The 12,681-nt window shown below is 52.2% G+C and overlaps 4 protein-coding genes across 4 annotated transcripts; all 4 read left to right on the forward strand.

Moving 5' to 3' along the window:
• Nucleotides 1–19: 19 nt before the first annotated feature.
• KRP23_4814 (uncharacterized protein) lies at nt 20–2,803 on the forward strand (the record flags this gene model as incomplete). Its single annotated transcript, XM_067889817.1, has 1 exon — nt 20–2,803. One exon carries the CDS (start codon nt 20–22, stop codon nt 2,801–2,803), a length of 2,784 nt encoding a protein of 927 aa, XP_067746416.1.
• A 947-nt stretch (nt 2,804–3,750) lies between these two features.
• KRP23_4815 (putative sterigmatocystin biosynthesis peroxidase stcC) lies at nt 3,751–4,548 on the forward strand (the record flags this gene model as incomplete). The annotated part of the gene is made up of 1 exon (XM_067889818.1): nt 3,751–4,548. The coding sequence occupies one exon, from the start codon at nt 3,751–3,753 to the stop codon at nt 4,546–4,548; it is 798 nt and encodes a 265-aa protein (XP_067746417.1).
• Nucleotides 4,549–7,227: 2,679 nt separating this feature from the next.
• KRP23_4816 (uncharacterized protein) lies at nt 7,228–7,622 on the forward strand (the record flags this gene model as incomplete). The annotated part of the gene is made up of 2 exons (XM_067889819.1): nt 7,228–7,266; nt 7,338–7,622. 2 exons carry the CDS (start codon nt 7,228–7,230, stop codon nt 7,620–7,622), a joined length of 324 nt encoding a protein of 107 aa, XP_067746418.1.
• A 1,536-nt stretch (nt 7,623–9,158) lies between these two features.
• On the forward strand, nt 9,159–9,665 carry KRP23_4817 (uncharacterized protein; the record flags this gene model as incomplete). Its single annotated transcript, XM_067889820.1, has 1 exon — nt 9,159–9,665. One exon carries the CDS (start codon nt 9,159–9,161, stop codon nt 9,663–9,665), a length of 507 nt encoding a protein of 168 aa, XP_067746419.1.
• Nucleotides 9,666–12,681: the final 3,016 nt, after the last annotated feature.

Here is a 12,681-nt window from a genome sequence, read left to right on the forward strand (position 1 = left end):
AATACGCGTCCTTCCCGCCATGGCGTCTCCGTCCGGCGCCGCCGCGTCGTCCCCCGACACGCGCGCGCTCCAGCAGCAGCACGAGGCGCTGCGCAAGGTCCTGACGCGACGATGCATGCGTGTGTGGGTGTCCAAGTCGTCCCAGGAGCGTTGCAATCTGGCCGAGAACCTGCTGCAGCTCTTCTCGTCCAGCTCCTCGTCTTCCGCCTCCTGTAGCGCCGCGGAGATCGCCCAGAGGCCCATCACGCGCCGTCCAGGCGTGGAGGAAGTTAAGAGCTGCGTGCTGGCCAGCGTGGCGCCCTGCCTGCCCCCTCAGTGCGACGCTTTACGCGGGGAGATCTGGCAGGTACTACTCAACGTGTACAGACGCAACCAGCACGGTTCAGCGGCCCAGGAGTTCGACAGGATGCTGCAAAGACTGGGTAAGTTGCCCAGAGATCCGCTGCTGGTGGACGAGTGCGGCGACGTGGCTGAAATCCTCGAACCGACAGAGCTTAAGGCCCGGGAGAAGGTGCAACAGGAGCTGGAGGTGCTGCTCATGTGGTTTTTAACCACTAAGAGCGTGGCCTACTCGACGGGCATGGCGAGGGTTGTGGCCCCGTTCTTTTTGCTCAAGATGCCGCTGCCCACCATCTACGACTGCTTCTACCAGTACTGTGCCCACTTTCTGCCTCATTTTGTGGTGGCCGACAGTTTGTTTAGTGATTCGACAGGGTTACAAGCGAGTGTAGCAGGTAGTGGCAATAGAGGAAGTAGCAGCAGTATGGAGGACGCTTATGCGCCGTTGCAGAGGTCGAGCTCTATGGACTCGACGTCGTCCTTGGCTGACGAGAGCAAGCGGCGTGCGGACGAAGAGGAAGCGCAGACGCTGAGACGCGAACGGCAGCAGTTGGTGGAGCAGTTGCTGAGCTACCACGCTCCGCAGCTCGCGCACTGTTTGAACCAGTGGTGTGGCAACGAGTGGAGTGTGGCGGGACAGCTCTTTGCCGCAGATTTCTTGCTTGGACATTTGTACCAGGTGGTGCCCCCCGCTGCGTTCGTGTACGTCATGGACCAGTACTTGCTGACGGGCGACTCGCTGTTTGGGTTGTTTTTCGTGATCGCGGCGTTGATTCAGCGTGAGGAGGTGCTCACGGGGTGTGGGTCGACGGAAGAGGTTCAGGATCAGATTCGCGCCACGTTCAACTCGAAGGCGTTTGCCGACGAGGAGCATGTCCGCTTCCTGTGTTTGCTGGCCTCTCGGCTGCGCAGCAAGACCCCCAAGACGTACAAGTGTTCTCAACGTGAGGCGACGAGCGACATGAGGTGCTCATCGCGCCAGGCGATTGAGATTGCGTACGGATCGGGTGCTGGTATGGCGGCTAAGAAAGTGCGGGCTCAGTCCAACAACGGCAGCGTGAGCGGTCCTCCTTCCAGTGGTATCGGCGCACCATCAAGCTCGGACCGGAAATCTACTGCCGAAGCCGCGGTGGATATGTCGCAGTGGGTGATGAAGGAGTCGCGCTCGATTGCGGGCAAGATCTTCTGGTACCATACACAGACTGGAAAGACCCAGTGGGAGCACCCAGCGGAGAAGCACGATCCGCCCTCAGCGTATTTTGCTTTGCCTGTCAGTGTCGAGGAAGTAGGCCCACAGCTCATGGGTGGCGGTGATAAACTGAGTGACCAGCAGCAGTCTTCTGGCAGCAACCTTCGCTTCTTTGTTGTTGACTGCAGAGGTTTGCGCAGTTCGGAAGACCTGAAGAGCGGCCGCATTCCGGTGGCGTACACATTGGACCCTTCTGTCTTCGACTCGCCGGAGCTGATCGCTAAGAGCATGGAAGCCTTCAACCCGATGAAGTCGCAGGTTCATGTGGTGCTGGTGGGCCATGGTGTTGGCATGCCACCTGAGCTGGCGACTTCGGAGGACGCGAAAACCAGCATCCGCGATGCTGTCCGCCTGGACACCGATTGCCTCAACCAAGCCGCAATATTCTTCCAGAAGCGTGGTTTCCGGTTCGTCAGCACACTTGATGGCGGATATTCGTCGTGGCACGCCTTCATGCGTGATGGCGCGGGCTCCTCACCGCAGGAGCTGTTGAATCACGTAGCGGATCAGTGCGTGTACTGCCGATACGACACGATTCTTCGTACGGGCGAGGATCCCCACAAGAAAAAGCCCAAGCAGAAGGCGCGACGCAAGAAGGCTATGCCCACTATGACCACGATGCCAGTCAACGGAGGAGAGGGCGATGCGAGCATCATTTCGACCAGCGAGCTGAACCGTGCAACCAGCAGTAGCGTCGGGAGCAACAACACACCTTCGATGGGTAGGCGCCAGTTGTCTCTTTCCCGCAACTCGATCACGTCAATGCGGAGCAAGCTTTCCGAGGTTTCGATCCCGAAGAAGTGGAGCTGGCGGCGGAAATCGTCGGGTGCTGCAAGCAACGGCCACCAGAACGATAGCAGCTCGTCTTCTGAGACTGCAACCGCAGAAGACGGTGGCAGCGATCATGGATCCTCTACGGACGACCATGAAGAGAAGAGTGACGAGGCTACGCACGAGATGCTGCGGGCCGCACTGGAAGAGCCTGAGGACCCGAGCGTGGCTGGTGCTGATGCCGACGCCACCAAGGATCCCAAGTTTGTTGGCGTCTTCACGATAGATTATAGCGATGACGAAGATGAGAACAACAACGAGCAACCCACGACTGAGAGCGGCGAGCCTGAAAGCGTGGACGTGTCCAAGGGTGCTGAGCACGAGACCGTCGCCGCGGCCGGTGCTGTGGTTGGCACTGATGCTGAGCCTACGGCGTCGGCGTGAGTGGCGGTGAAGAGAGCTGGAAATTTTGGGTGTGCGCGCTGAGTAGTAGGTGGACGGCAAGCTGGTGACTGCCCTGTTCGGCCGTCTTTCCTGAATTGTTCGTTAGCTAGGTTGTTGGTGGGCAGCAGCAGCATCAGCATCAGGCGCCAGATGCACAGATGTGTTTAAATTGAGCAGTTGCGTTGGGATTTACGAGGCGGGGTTGGATATTGGCATTTGGTGATCGCATGGTGTTGCAGGAGGTGACGTGAAGAGCATCTCCGGCGAGGTCGGGAAGCAGGAAAAGTGAAGGTTCAAGCTAGTTTTGCTTCTCTGTCCGCTGAAGGCGGTGATCCAAACACAGAGGCGAGCGAGCTGGGCGTTGATTTCTCCGCCGCGCTCTTGCATCACCAACAACCGACGACTTCAGGCCTTCGTTTCTTTGGCGGACGGTGGTGGGCCCCAGCAATTCCTCGACGGCCAGCAAATGCTACATGTATCACGCGTCGGACGGAGTCAGGTAATGCAGATCCCTTGCGTTGCCACGACGGTCGGATTTATTGCTTGCAGTGTCTGACACGCACCTTTAGGTATCGGCAATGCCGACAGCAGAGCTCGTGGTCTGTGGAACTGCGCGATCCCTCCAGCTGTGCGCGACTGGTGCATGAAGGCGACACGGCATCCCACGTGAGGTTCTGTCGCGGCATTGTGAGGTGTAAAGTTGCATTGTCGATCCGGTCTCTAAGCTTCAGGTACAGCTCATCGGAATCTGGTGGTTCAGGCCAACAATCTTCATCGTGCACGTGCGCGACTAGAGAAGTGGGCAAAACAGTTCGACCAAGATGGTGAGAGCATACTCACGCAAATGTTATCGCAGTCGCGTTGGGCCTGCACCATCATCAGACGCTACTATCCTTTCCAACCCGAACTATAATAGCATTTCCCTTTTGCAGGGCCAAGAGGAATGAATGAGTATCGGATACTTGACTTGTCAATTTGGCATCTCGGCGTCGTTCGCTTTCGTTGTTGCTGCCATTGGTGTGGCGTACGGCTACACTGAGGCCGAGGCCGAAGCAGCTCTCGCTGAGGCTGCCGCCCTGTCCAAGGGCGAGTACTACCGCCCGCCAACGTACCTGACCTCGGGTGCGGTCAACTCGACGGCCCCATTCCGTCGCTCGCCCTGCCCCGCCATGAACACCCTCGCCAACCACGGATACCTCCCTCGCGACGGCAAGAACATCACGGTGGACCAGGCGCTGGCCGTCGTCATGGACAAGTTCAACATCGCTGAGGATTTGGCCGCCGTCATGGGAGGTCTGTCGCCGGACCTGTTCGACATGAACGACTTATCCAAGCACAACGACCAGGTGGAGCACGACGCGTCCTTGGCGCGCATCGACTCGTACTTCGGAGTGGACCCGTACCTCGTCACCCCCGGTCTCATCAACGACGTCTTGAATTACGGACTCGACGGATCGGTGGACGTCACGGACGTTGCTACGATCCGCGCCGCGCGTATGGCGTGGGGGGAGGAGCACAACCCAGAGTTCGACTTTGGCACCACCCCCGCTTTCATCGCAGGGGCTGAGGCGGCCCTGCTCCTGCGTGGATTTGGTGGCGAGAATGGCAACTCGACGGCCACGACGTTCACTGCCACGTTCTTCCTGCAGGAAATGTTCCCTGAGGGCTGGACCAAGCCCGACACGTCCATTACGTACGATGACGCCCTCGCTACGATATCGTACCTGAATGCCGTTGAAGTGTGAGGTCACACATTTGGGGATGAGAGAAGGAACAAATTTCAATATGATCCTTTCAATTCTTTGATGAGCGATTACATGCTCGGAAGCGCCAATCCTCGATAAAAGCAAAGCAAGCTGAGGGCGAGCTTAAATAGGGTAGCAAGTGCTCCACTTTATTGTCGCGCTGAGCTTTTCATATTCGTGCATTCGCGTCGAAGATATAATGGGGGGGGGAGACACACAGTAAGCACGAAATTGTTTTGTTGCTGCAGTTGAAATCGGCATAGCGGCATGCTACAAGCGTTGCCCTTTATTTCCGCGGTCTTACGAGGTTTGAGCAGTTAACTATTACTTCGAAGTATTAGCGATGTTATCGAGAGAGAAAAAAACGTTGGTGTATTAGTTCATCTCGCCAGTACAAATACTAGTAGCTACTACGTAGTAGATGGCCGACAAACTACGACCTCTCGCTAACATTGCGTGCTAGAAGAAAAACGACTACGTGCCAAAGCCCCAGACAGCAATCACAGCCCAGCAACTAATCCGCCCTCAGGTGTAAGCAGTGCGTTATCAAACACGCGAGACACGTCTTCCAAACTGCCCAGCACGCGCAGCAACGGGGTCAGTATGTCTGCCTTGAATTGGAGGCTCTTCACGAGATTCAGCTCCTCATTCCACTCGAAACGCACTGAACTATGAACCACAAACTGTTGCCCAACAAGTCTTTGAGCCAGTTGGGAGTGCTCGCTACCTTCATCACTGATCAAGTGTGGGAACGCAAGGCGTATCATGTTCTCGTTCACAGTAACCATTTCCTTTATCGTCGCGATCAACGAGTCCGCGGGGCCATTCTCCAAACACACGAGCTCAATGTTCATCCTAGAGTGGTAAAGCGACATTTTCCTCCAATTTTCCAGCACTGCGTCAGGGCCACACACTTGGCCGTAGATCACGTCCTGCGCCATTGTTGAGCGCAGAAAGTTTCTCTGTACGTCTGTATCATACGGACATTGCCTATCGAGTGCCACCGGCACATGTACCTGGACACCAAAGCGAAATAGACTAAAGTACTCGGTCACCACATTCCACCTCGACTTGTTTCGCTGGACATCCAAGACCACGAGCTGGCGGTGGAATTCGAGTTCTTGGGTTTCTTCTTTCAGCTGCTCAATGCTGTCTTCGAGGCTCTGTATTTGATTGCGCTGCTTCTTCTTGTAGCGTCGTTGGTGCAGCTTGTTGCGCTCTCTGCGGCGTGCCAATTTACCCTCCGCTCCTTCCTTCTTGGTGTGTTTGCTCGGCGGAGCAGGAGTCGTCATTTTTGTGTCTTCCGTGCCAATAGAAGTCAGTGACGACGACGAACGCTTGCTACTGGATTGAGCCGGTGTCGACTGGGCAAGCTCATTTGACGCCCGTAGCGATTGGCGTCTGTCTCGGACTATAATGTCACGAACGACACGATCGCTAAGCTGGTGGTGGTTAGGCGGATACAAAGTACTATTGGCCATGATATCACGTGACTTCTTCTGTCGGGTGATAAACGTGTTGTGCTGATGGGGGGGGGGAATTGCTCGATGCCACGCGGAAGAGACCGTTGACCAGCAAATCCACGAATCAATCACAAAGAGTCAGTTGTTGCGCGTCGCAAGGTTAGCGGCATAACTTGCTATTACATCACCCAAGTCACGGCCCGTGATTCACGATTGATTTCAATACTTTACTTAGTACAATACATGTAGTACCTCCCACAAACTTGCAGTAGCCTTCGGCATGTGTAAGCCCATTTCTTGTGCATATCGACCGTGTAGTGTTCGCACAACCTATTCTTTGAGAGCTACATGCTGATGCTGATGCTGCAGTTGCTGGGCCGATCCGTTGACTGTGAGGAGCAAACGCACATAGCGCTGCTGTAGCATACCCAGACAGATACACAACGAAGGAGATATTTATCTGTAGACTACCACAACGAAGGACGCTTTGCATTTGTTAAGAAGTGACTATTATTAATAATAAGGATCGGCATTCCAGTACTATTTTGGAATGGAAATCCGTCGTTTCTATGTTGGTCATCAATGCTCGCGAAGCATTGGTCCGACAGCCGCTTTTTATATTGTGCCTTTCAATTCGATTGATGAGCCTTATTGCTGCCTTCTCATAGCTAATTATATGCTTAGTTATGGATAGGCAGACCTGGGACAATTTTAAGCTCACGATGGGAGGCTGACTAAAGGCGGAGAAAGCGAGAGAAACAGGGCCGATTGGCTATCTGCCTTATATATTATAACTCCCCTTGCTGAACGAGGGAGCTAGGGAAAGAGCTCGTAGGCATAATTAGCTCTAAAATAGAGGTAGATCACCTTTTTATGGATCAAATTAGGCCTGAATACGCAACCCATTTGCCAAACTAGGTGCAACGTACAATACAATTACATGCATCCGTTCTGGCAAAAGAGGCTAAATCGGTTTTGAAGTCTGTTTTGACCTGCCCAGCTCTTAAATACCAGCAGACCAGTCTTGATAGAGCTCTGAAAGTCCGAATTAGTCTAAGACTTCATAGTACAGGCAAATGCTCGTTGTGGTAGTCTACCGATAAATATCTCCTTCGCTGTGGTACCCCAGCGATAACTATCCAGCTCCTTTTGCCCGTGTTGCGCAGTCCAATCCCTCGCGTTGGAGAGAGAAAACCCAGGATTTACAACCCTGGCGATGGAGAACACTGAGAGCGCTCCTAGCAGCTCAGCACAGGTACGTCAAGCCCAGATGATTCCATGTAGTGGCGGTAGTAGTATGGTCTGTGCTGTGCTGTGTGGTCGCAGGATACGCTGAACCAGGAGCCCACAGCGAAGGCGCTGGCCAAGTTCATGAACAATGAGGTTTCCAGGCGCTTGCAGTCGGAATCTTTCGCTTCAAAGTACGACCTTAAAGAGAAGAAGGCGGTCTTGACTGACGAGTGGGCAGGGGAGCATTGTGTGGACAAGACTTATGACATACTCCGTGCATCAGTTGTCTCGTCCATGGTGTTTCAATATTCAGTCGCCCATGCCGATGCAATGGAAGTGGCCAAGTTGGTGGCAGCAGCCACCCATGCGAAGATGAGATGAAGTGGCTCGAGTTTGTGTTCACGACTACCGAGTACGTTGGCGATGCCAGGGTTGAATGCGAGAAATACTTGTGGACGTGCTGGGATCTGTACTGCAAGCAGAGATAATCGTTCAAGGCGCCTTACGTAGCGGTCGTACAAAGCTCCAGCTTCGGGAAGACTCGGATGCTTCTTGAGCTTGCACGAGAGGTTCAACATCCCGACTCAAAGCTGAAAGTTGTGTACATATGGACGCGCTTGCACAAGTCGACGGGATATCCTGAGGCTACAGAAGAGCTTCGTAGTTGGTTGTTTGCAAAAGGATCTACTGATATTGCAATCGGAGATCGTCTGCTGGCGATATATCGTCAAGCGCACGAGCATTCAGATGAAGTGGACGAAGCTATCCACAGACACCAGAGCCAACGAATCCGCAGCAGAACATCTCAAGGCGTCCGAAAAAGCGTTGAAGGGGGAACCAAACGACGCAGCGGGCCCGAGTGCGCCACTGGTGATCTTGGCCATAGACGAAGCCAGGTCCCTTCTTGCTCTCGAACACAACAGCATCAACTACTTTCATCTGCTGCAACAGGCCCTCTTCTTGCGAACAATAAAATTAACACTGGAGGTGGCCTTTTTGGCGTACTGGTGGATACGCACTCCAAGATTTCGGACCTGGTACAGCCGCTATCGTTGGACGAATCATCTCGGAAGTACAAACGGAAGGAGCTAGCAGCATTCCCACCTTTCGTGCTTACTCACACGATGGATGTGCTTTGGTGAACGCATTGCACACATGGCACAAGCACGCCAGATAGTGACGAAGCGATGAGTGAAGCGCCGGATGAAGCGATGGCGGATGGAGAAATTGTTGGAAACTGAAGCGAAGGCAAACGATAAGGTCGGGGTGGGTAATACAATCCAGGATTGCAAATATTGGAGTGCAGATATCGTCGCGTACAAGGCTACCTTGACCGGAAGTGAGAATGAATGCGGCTTGGACCGCGCTGATATGAATGGGCCATAGATGACGGTCACCGATCTAGCTGTAGAACATGGAGCCAGGGGAATAACTAAAGCCTAGTCTCGCGGCGAGCAAACTGCTACTGGGATGCGACCTAGTAGAGAAAGGCAGCTACAACGAGGATACCACGTTTGGTGTTGCGTCAATGGTCTGTCGACTGGATGTGCGTCCGTACTCGACGTCGGCGTTGACGTCACGGGTCATCGTAGGCTTCATCGCGATTCTCGCATATGTGAATTATGAGAAAGAGGGTATATGGATTGGACCCAATGCTCACCTTGGGCGCGATGAAAGTGTGGTATGGACAGGATGGCGCACTGTCAAATTATATTCTGGCTCAGCTCAACAAGTTGATACGCTAGATACTGGCGGAGATGGCGAGATGGTTGCTCGCGTTGTGCTGCTTCTAGCGATGGACAAGTATGCGATGGGGGAAAAGGGGTTTCTGAGTGCGAGATTACCGGCCAACTTATATCGGTGCAGGAATTCTTGAAAGAGCTAGGTGTTGAAAAGATGCCATTAAAGAAGAAAGGAATGACTAAGTCAGACCGAGCGACAACGACTGCGTTGTACGACTGGTGCTTGCGGTGGGATGGCTGGCAAATGGGGTTCACTCACTTCGTCCAGCTGAAACTTCCACCAAATGAGGATACGGTGTGGTATTTGCTAGGGCATCGGGCCGCAGGGTTGTTTCCGCGCAACCAGAAAGGAGCGGATCTGTTGATCCCGATATTTCGGAAGGAAAAGGTATTCGTGGGTTTGACGGCGGAGTGGAAGATTGAGGCGTCGGTAATTTTGGTGCAAGTGAAAAACAGATACCCTTCGGACAATGAGTTTTCCAAGTCGGCAGCGAACCAGTTGTGTCCTTCGTTCGTGTTTGGAAAGAAGAAGAAGAGGGAGAAGAAGGAGGATCCAGAGGATGGAAAGATACCTGTTGTGAACTCGCCGAAAGAAACCCTTCCTGCGAGCCCGCTAAGCAAGGAACCTTTCCGCGACGTCATTCGCATTTACAAGAAGAAGACAACTCGAACTATCGACTAGTGTATGCCAAGGAATTGAGCGATTCGGGCGAAGCGAGCATGGCATCGTCGAAGCTCAGGTTCACACTGTGCTATCGTTCGCTGCGTTGTGAAATATACCTGCTCCTAGATGAGGATGTGGCTCCCAGATTGGCAAGTCTCGTAGAATCCGTGTGGGATCCTATGGGGCTCGTAGAAGGTGACTTGCGTCATCGTCGAGAGGTGGAGGAAAATAATCGGACGCGCCCGTGGAAGGCCGTTTTGTCCAAAGCGATGACAGACGAGAACCTGAAGAAGATTGCATCTCAAGGACCCATGTATGCACCGGGCTACTGCAGTCACGCACCAGCAGCTTGCGCGGAAGGACAAGGAAGAATGGCAATGAAAAGGACGAGGACCAACAATCACTCCCTCCCAACAAACGAGAGCAAGGAGAACAAGCGGGTGATCTGCGCAAACACTAACGTCTTTAGCGACAAGTGACGAAGCTCTATCACATTTGTTGGTGCACCTCTGCGTATGGCTGCTGTATGAACACTACATGCGTTCGAATTGTTTTTTGTGTGGTATTGCTGAAATGCTTTGGTTGTCATCCACAGAAGTAGAACAAACATAGCGACTCAAGTAAGCACCTCATTTGAGAAGGACGTGGTTACTACGGAGAAATTCTCGTTTTGGTTAATGGAATTTTGGGGCAACCCACCAACCCCGTAGAAGTAATAGATTTTTGATGCTACTGTTGACAGTACTATATTAATACTAAATTACTAATGAACCATACCGATTTCCTGAAATATGAACTAGGTGCGTATTAAAATAGTGAGAATATCACTAATAAAGTACACTAGTAGATACTATCAGAGGATCTGTGCTAGTCCGCGCCGGACGATAGAGTGTGCTGCAGACCTCGAGTTGTCCGGAAATCCCAGATAGACTGGTTTTTTTCCCGAGGTTTTAGATTATACCTCCATTTTTACCCATCCGCCCCTAAACTGGTACCCCCCCCCCCCCCCCCCCAACTTTCGTTAAATCGAGGGTTTTTACAACGCTGTCCATCACCACACTTCAAGTGCAAGAGGTCTTTCTGCATACGGATGTTGCCGGAAGGTTGCCTATTCCACATCTGGGAAAACCAGATATTCAGGCGACTTGCCCATGGATTTATGCAACGACTTTGAAAGCTGCACCCTGAAGCATTTGGAAGTGCTGGGTCCAATCCATTTCTCTCTACAAGCACTTCGACAGGTTGCACTAAAAACGATCGCAACCCGACAGCCTTGCCATCCGAGCGATCGCAATGGCGTGCCCACCACCACTTACGATTCGTTAATACCGGCAAATGGAAGATAAAATCCCTCTGTTACTACGGTTACAACGGCTTCTGTATTGAAGGTACTTCCTCCGGTCATGCATAATTGCCTGCAAAAATAGAAGGAAACTGTTTTTTTTTTCTTTCTGTGTCCTAGCTTGGCATGCACTGATTCGTGGAATCGACACGGCTTCAGATAAGCTTTGTAACGGTTTTTTTTTAGCGCCTAAAATATTGGAAATAATGAAGCTGTTGCCAAAACTTATGCCAGCCAGCCGAGACAAAAAAAATATGTACATAGTTAGCGCCAATGCCACCACCACCTCCGATTAAATGACCCGCTGAGATCCTGTGGAGAAAAAAATAATTAAGGCAATCATTCACGCCCAGAGGGAGTATGAGTCGAAACTTCATGTATTGACCAGGTAGTTCTCCGCAACGAACGACAAAGTGTTTGGTCCCGTAAATGTCAACAAGTAAGTTTCCTAGGTTGCTCACTGAGAAAACCGTGTCCACCTGTAGTGTCTTAAGCAATGGCACGCTGAATGTGGCCGTGTAGTCGACTGTGGTCATTCCTGATAGTCGACTTCGTCTTCATGTTGCAAATTCAGATGTGTATTTGCTGGTCTGTCGCTAGACTCTTCATACGTGTTATCGAGTCTTTGTATCCCTAGTGCTGCCTAAGAAATCTACGTGTAGTGGTTTCCTTTGACGTTTTCGATAGATCGTTAGTTTCTCGCCAGTTGTATCTTGCAGCGGGCATACTGGTAAAGGTAGCCAAAGAGGGTAATCCACTACACTACCTCGCGAGTCAACGGCAGACACTGATGCCCTCTGTTTTCTAGGCTTTTATAATCATCGGGTTCGAACCAACTAGAGGCAATGCTTTGGGCTGGGAGGACAGTTGGTTGGGCAGATTGACGCATTTGTTCTCGAAGGTCCATTTCAGCGACAGCCGTGTAGTCTGAGGAAACCTTATAATTACAACAGCCAACCTAGATTTTAAACTATGCCCACGGCACCTGAACTAAGGCCATGGGGGTTGCGGTTGACATCGCGAAGAGTGGTTCAAAATCAAAGACAGTGCAATGCACCACATGTTCCGTTTGTGAAAAACAGGTGTAGATACACGTATTTATAGCAAGAATGTACTGCTCCGTGAGAACATGCGCGCGCCGTGCAAGGCTGCATCTGCATGATCCGGAGCAACAGCAAGCTTTATTTGAGCAGGTAGTGTTGGGATGATATAGCTGTGAGGCCCGGGTGCGGCAAAACCTTTAGCACATTAGAAGACCTCGATCGCCACATGAAGAACCGCCGTCTTGAAGGCACCGCTGGGTTGAGGGTACTCATATATTTCGACAGAGCCTGCGGCTACAACCTTCTGGACGATGGCAATCTCTTCCATGTGCAAGACGTCAATTTTTCAGACAAAGGGTAGAACTGCATGCACGAAGCAGGAAAGAGTGGAGAATGAGAACTATGAAAAGCTTCGCCTTAACTGTCGGATCCACACGTTGGTGGAGCTTCAATTCAAGGACCTCATTTTCACTTTGTCGCCAATCCGCACAGAGATCATTTTACAGCAGCCTCACAGCTCTTTCGAATAAAAATTCCCACCGCCACGAGCCGATGCAGTCACAGAAACGGCAGCTTGTCTTTTCGGCGTTGTGACCAAGATCTCTTCACCCTGACTGATGCGATACGCAGAGGGGGATTAGGACGGCCA

The sequence above is a fragment of the Phytophthora ramorum genome (genome assembly GCF_020800215.1).
Source record: "Phytophthora ramorum isolate Pr-102 chromosome Unknown Phyram_PR-102_s0004, whole genome shotgun sequence".
Classification (NCBI taxonomy): domain Eukaryota; phylum Oomycota; class Peronosporomycetes; order Peronosporales; family Peronosporaceae; genus Phytophthora; species Phytophthora ramorum.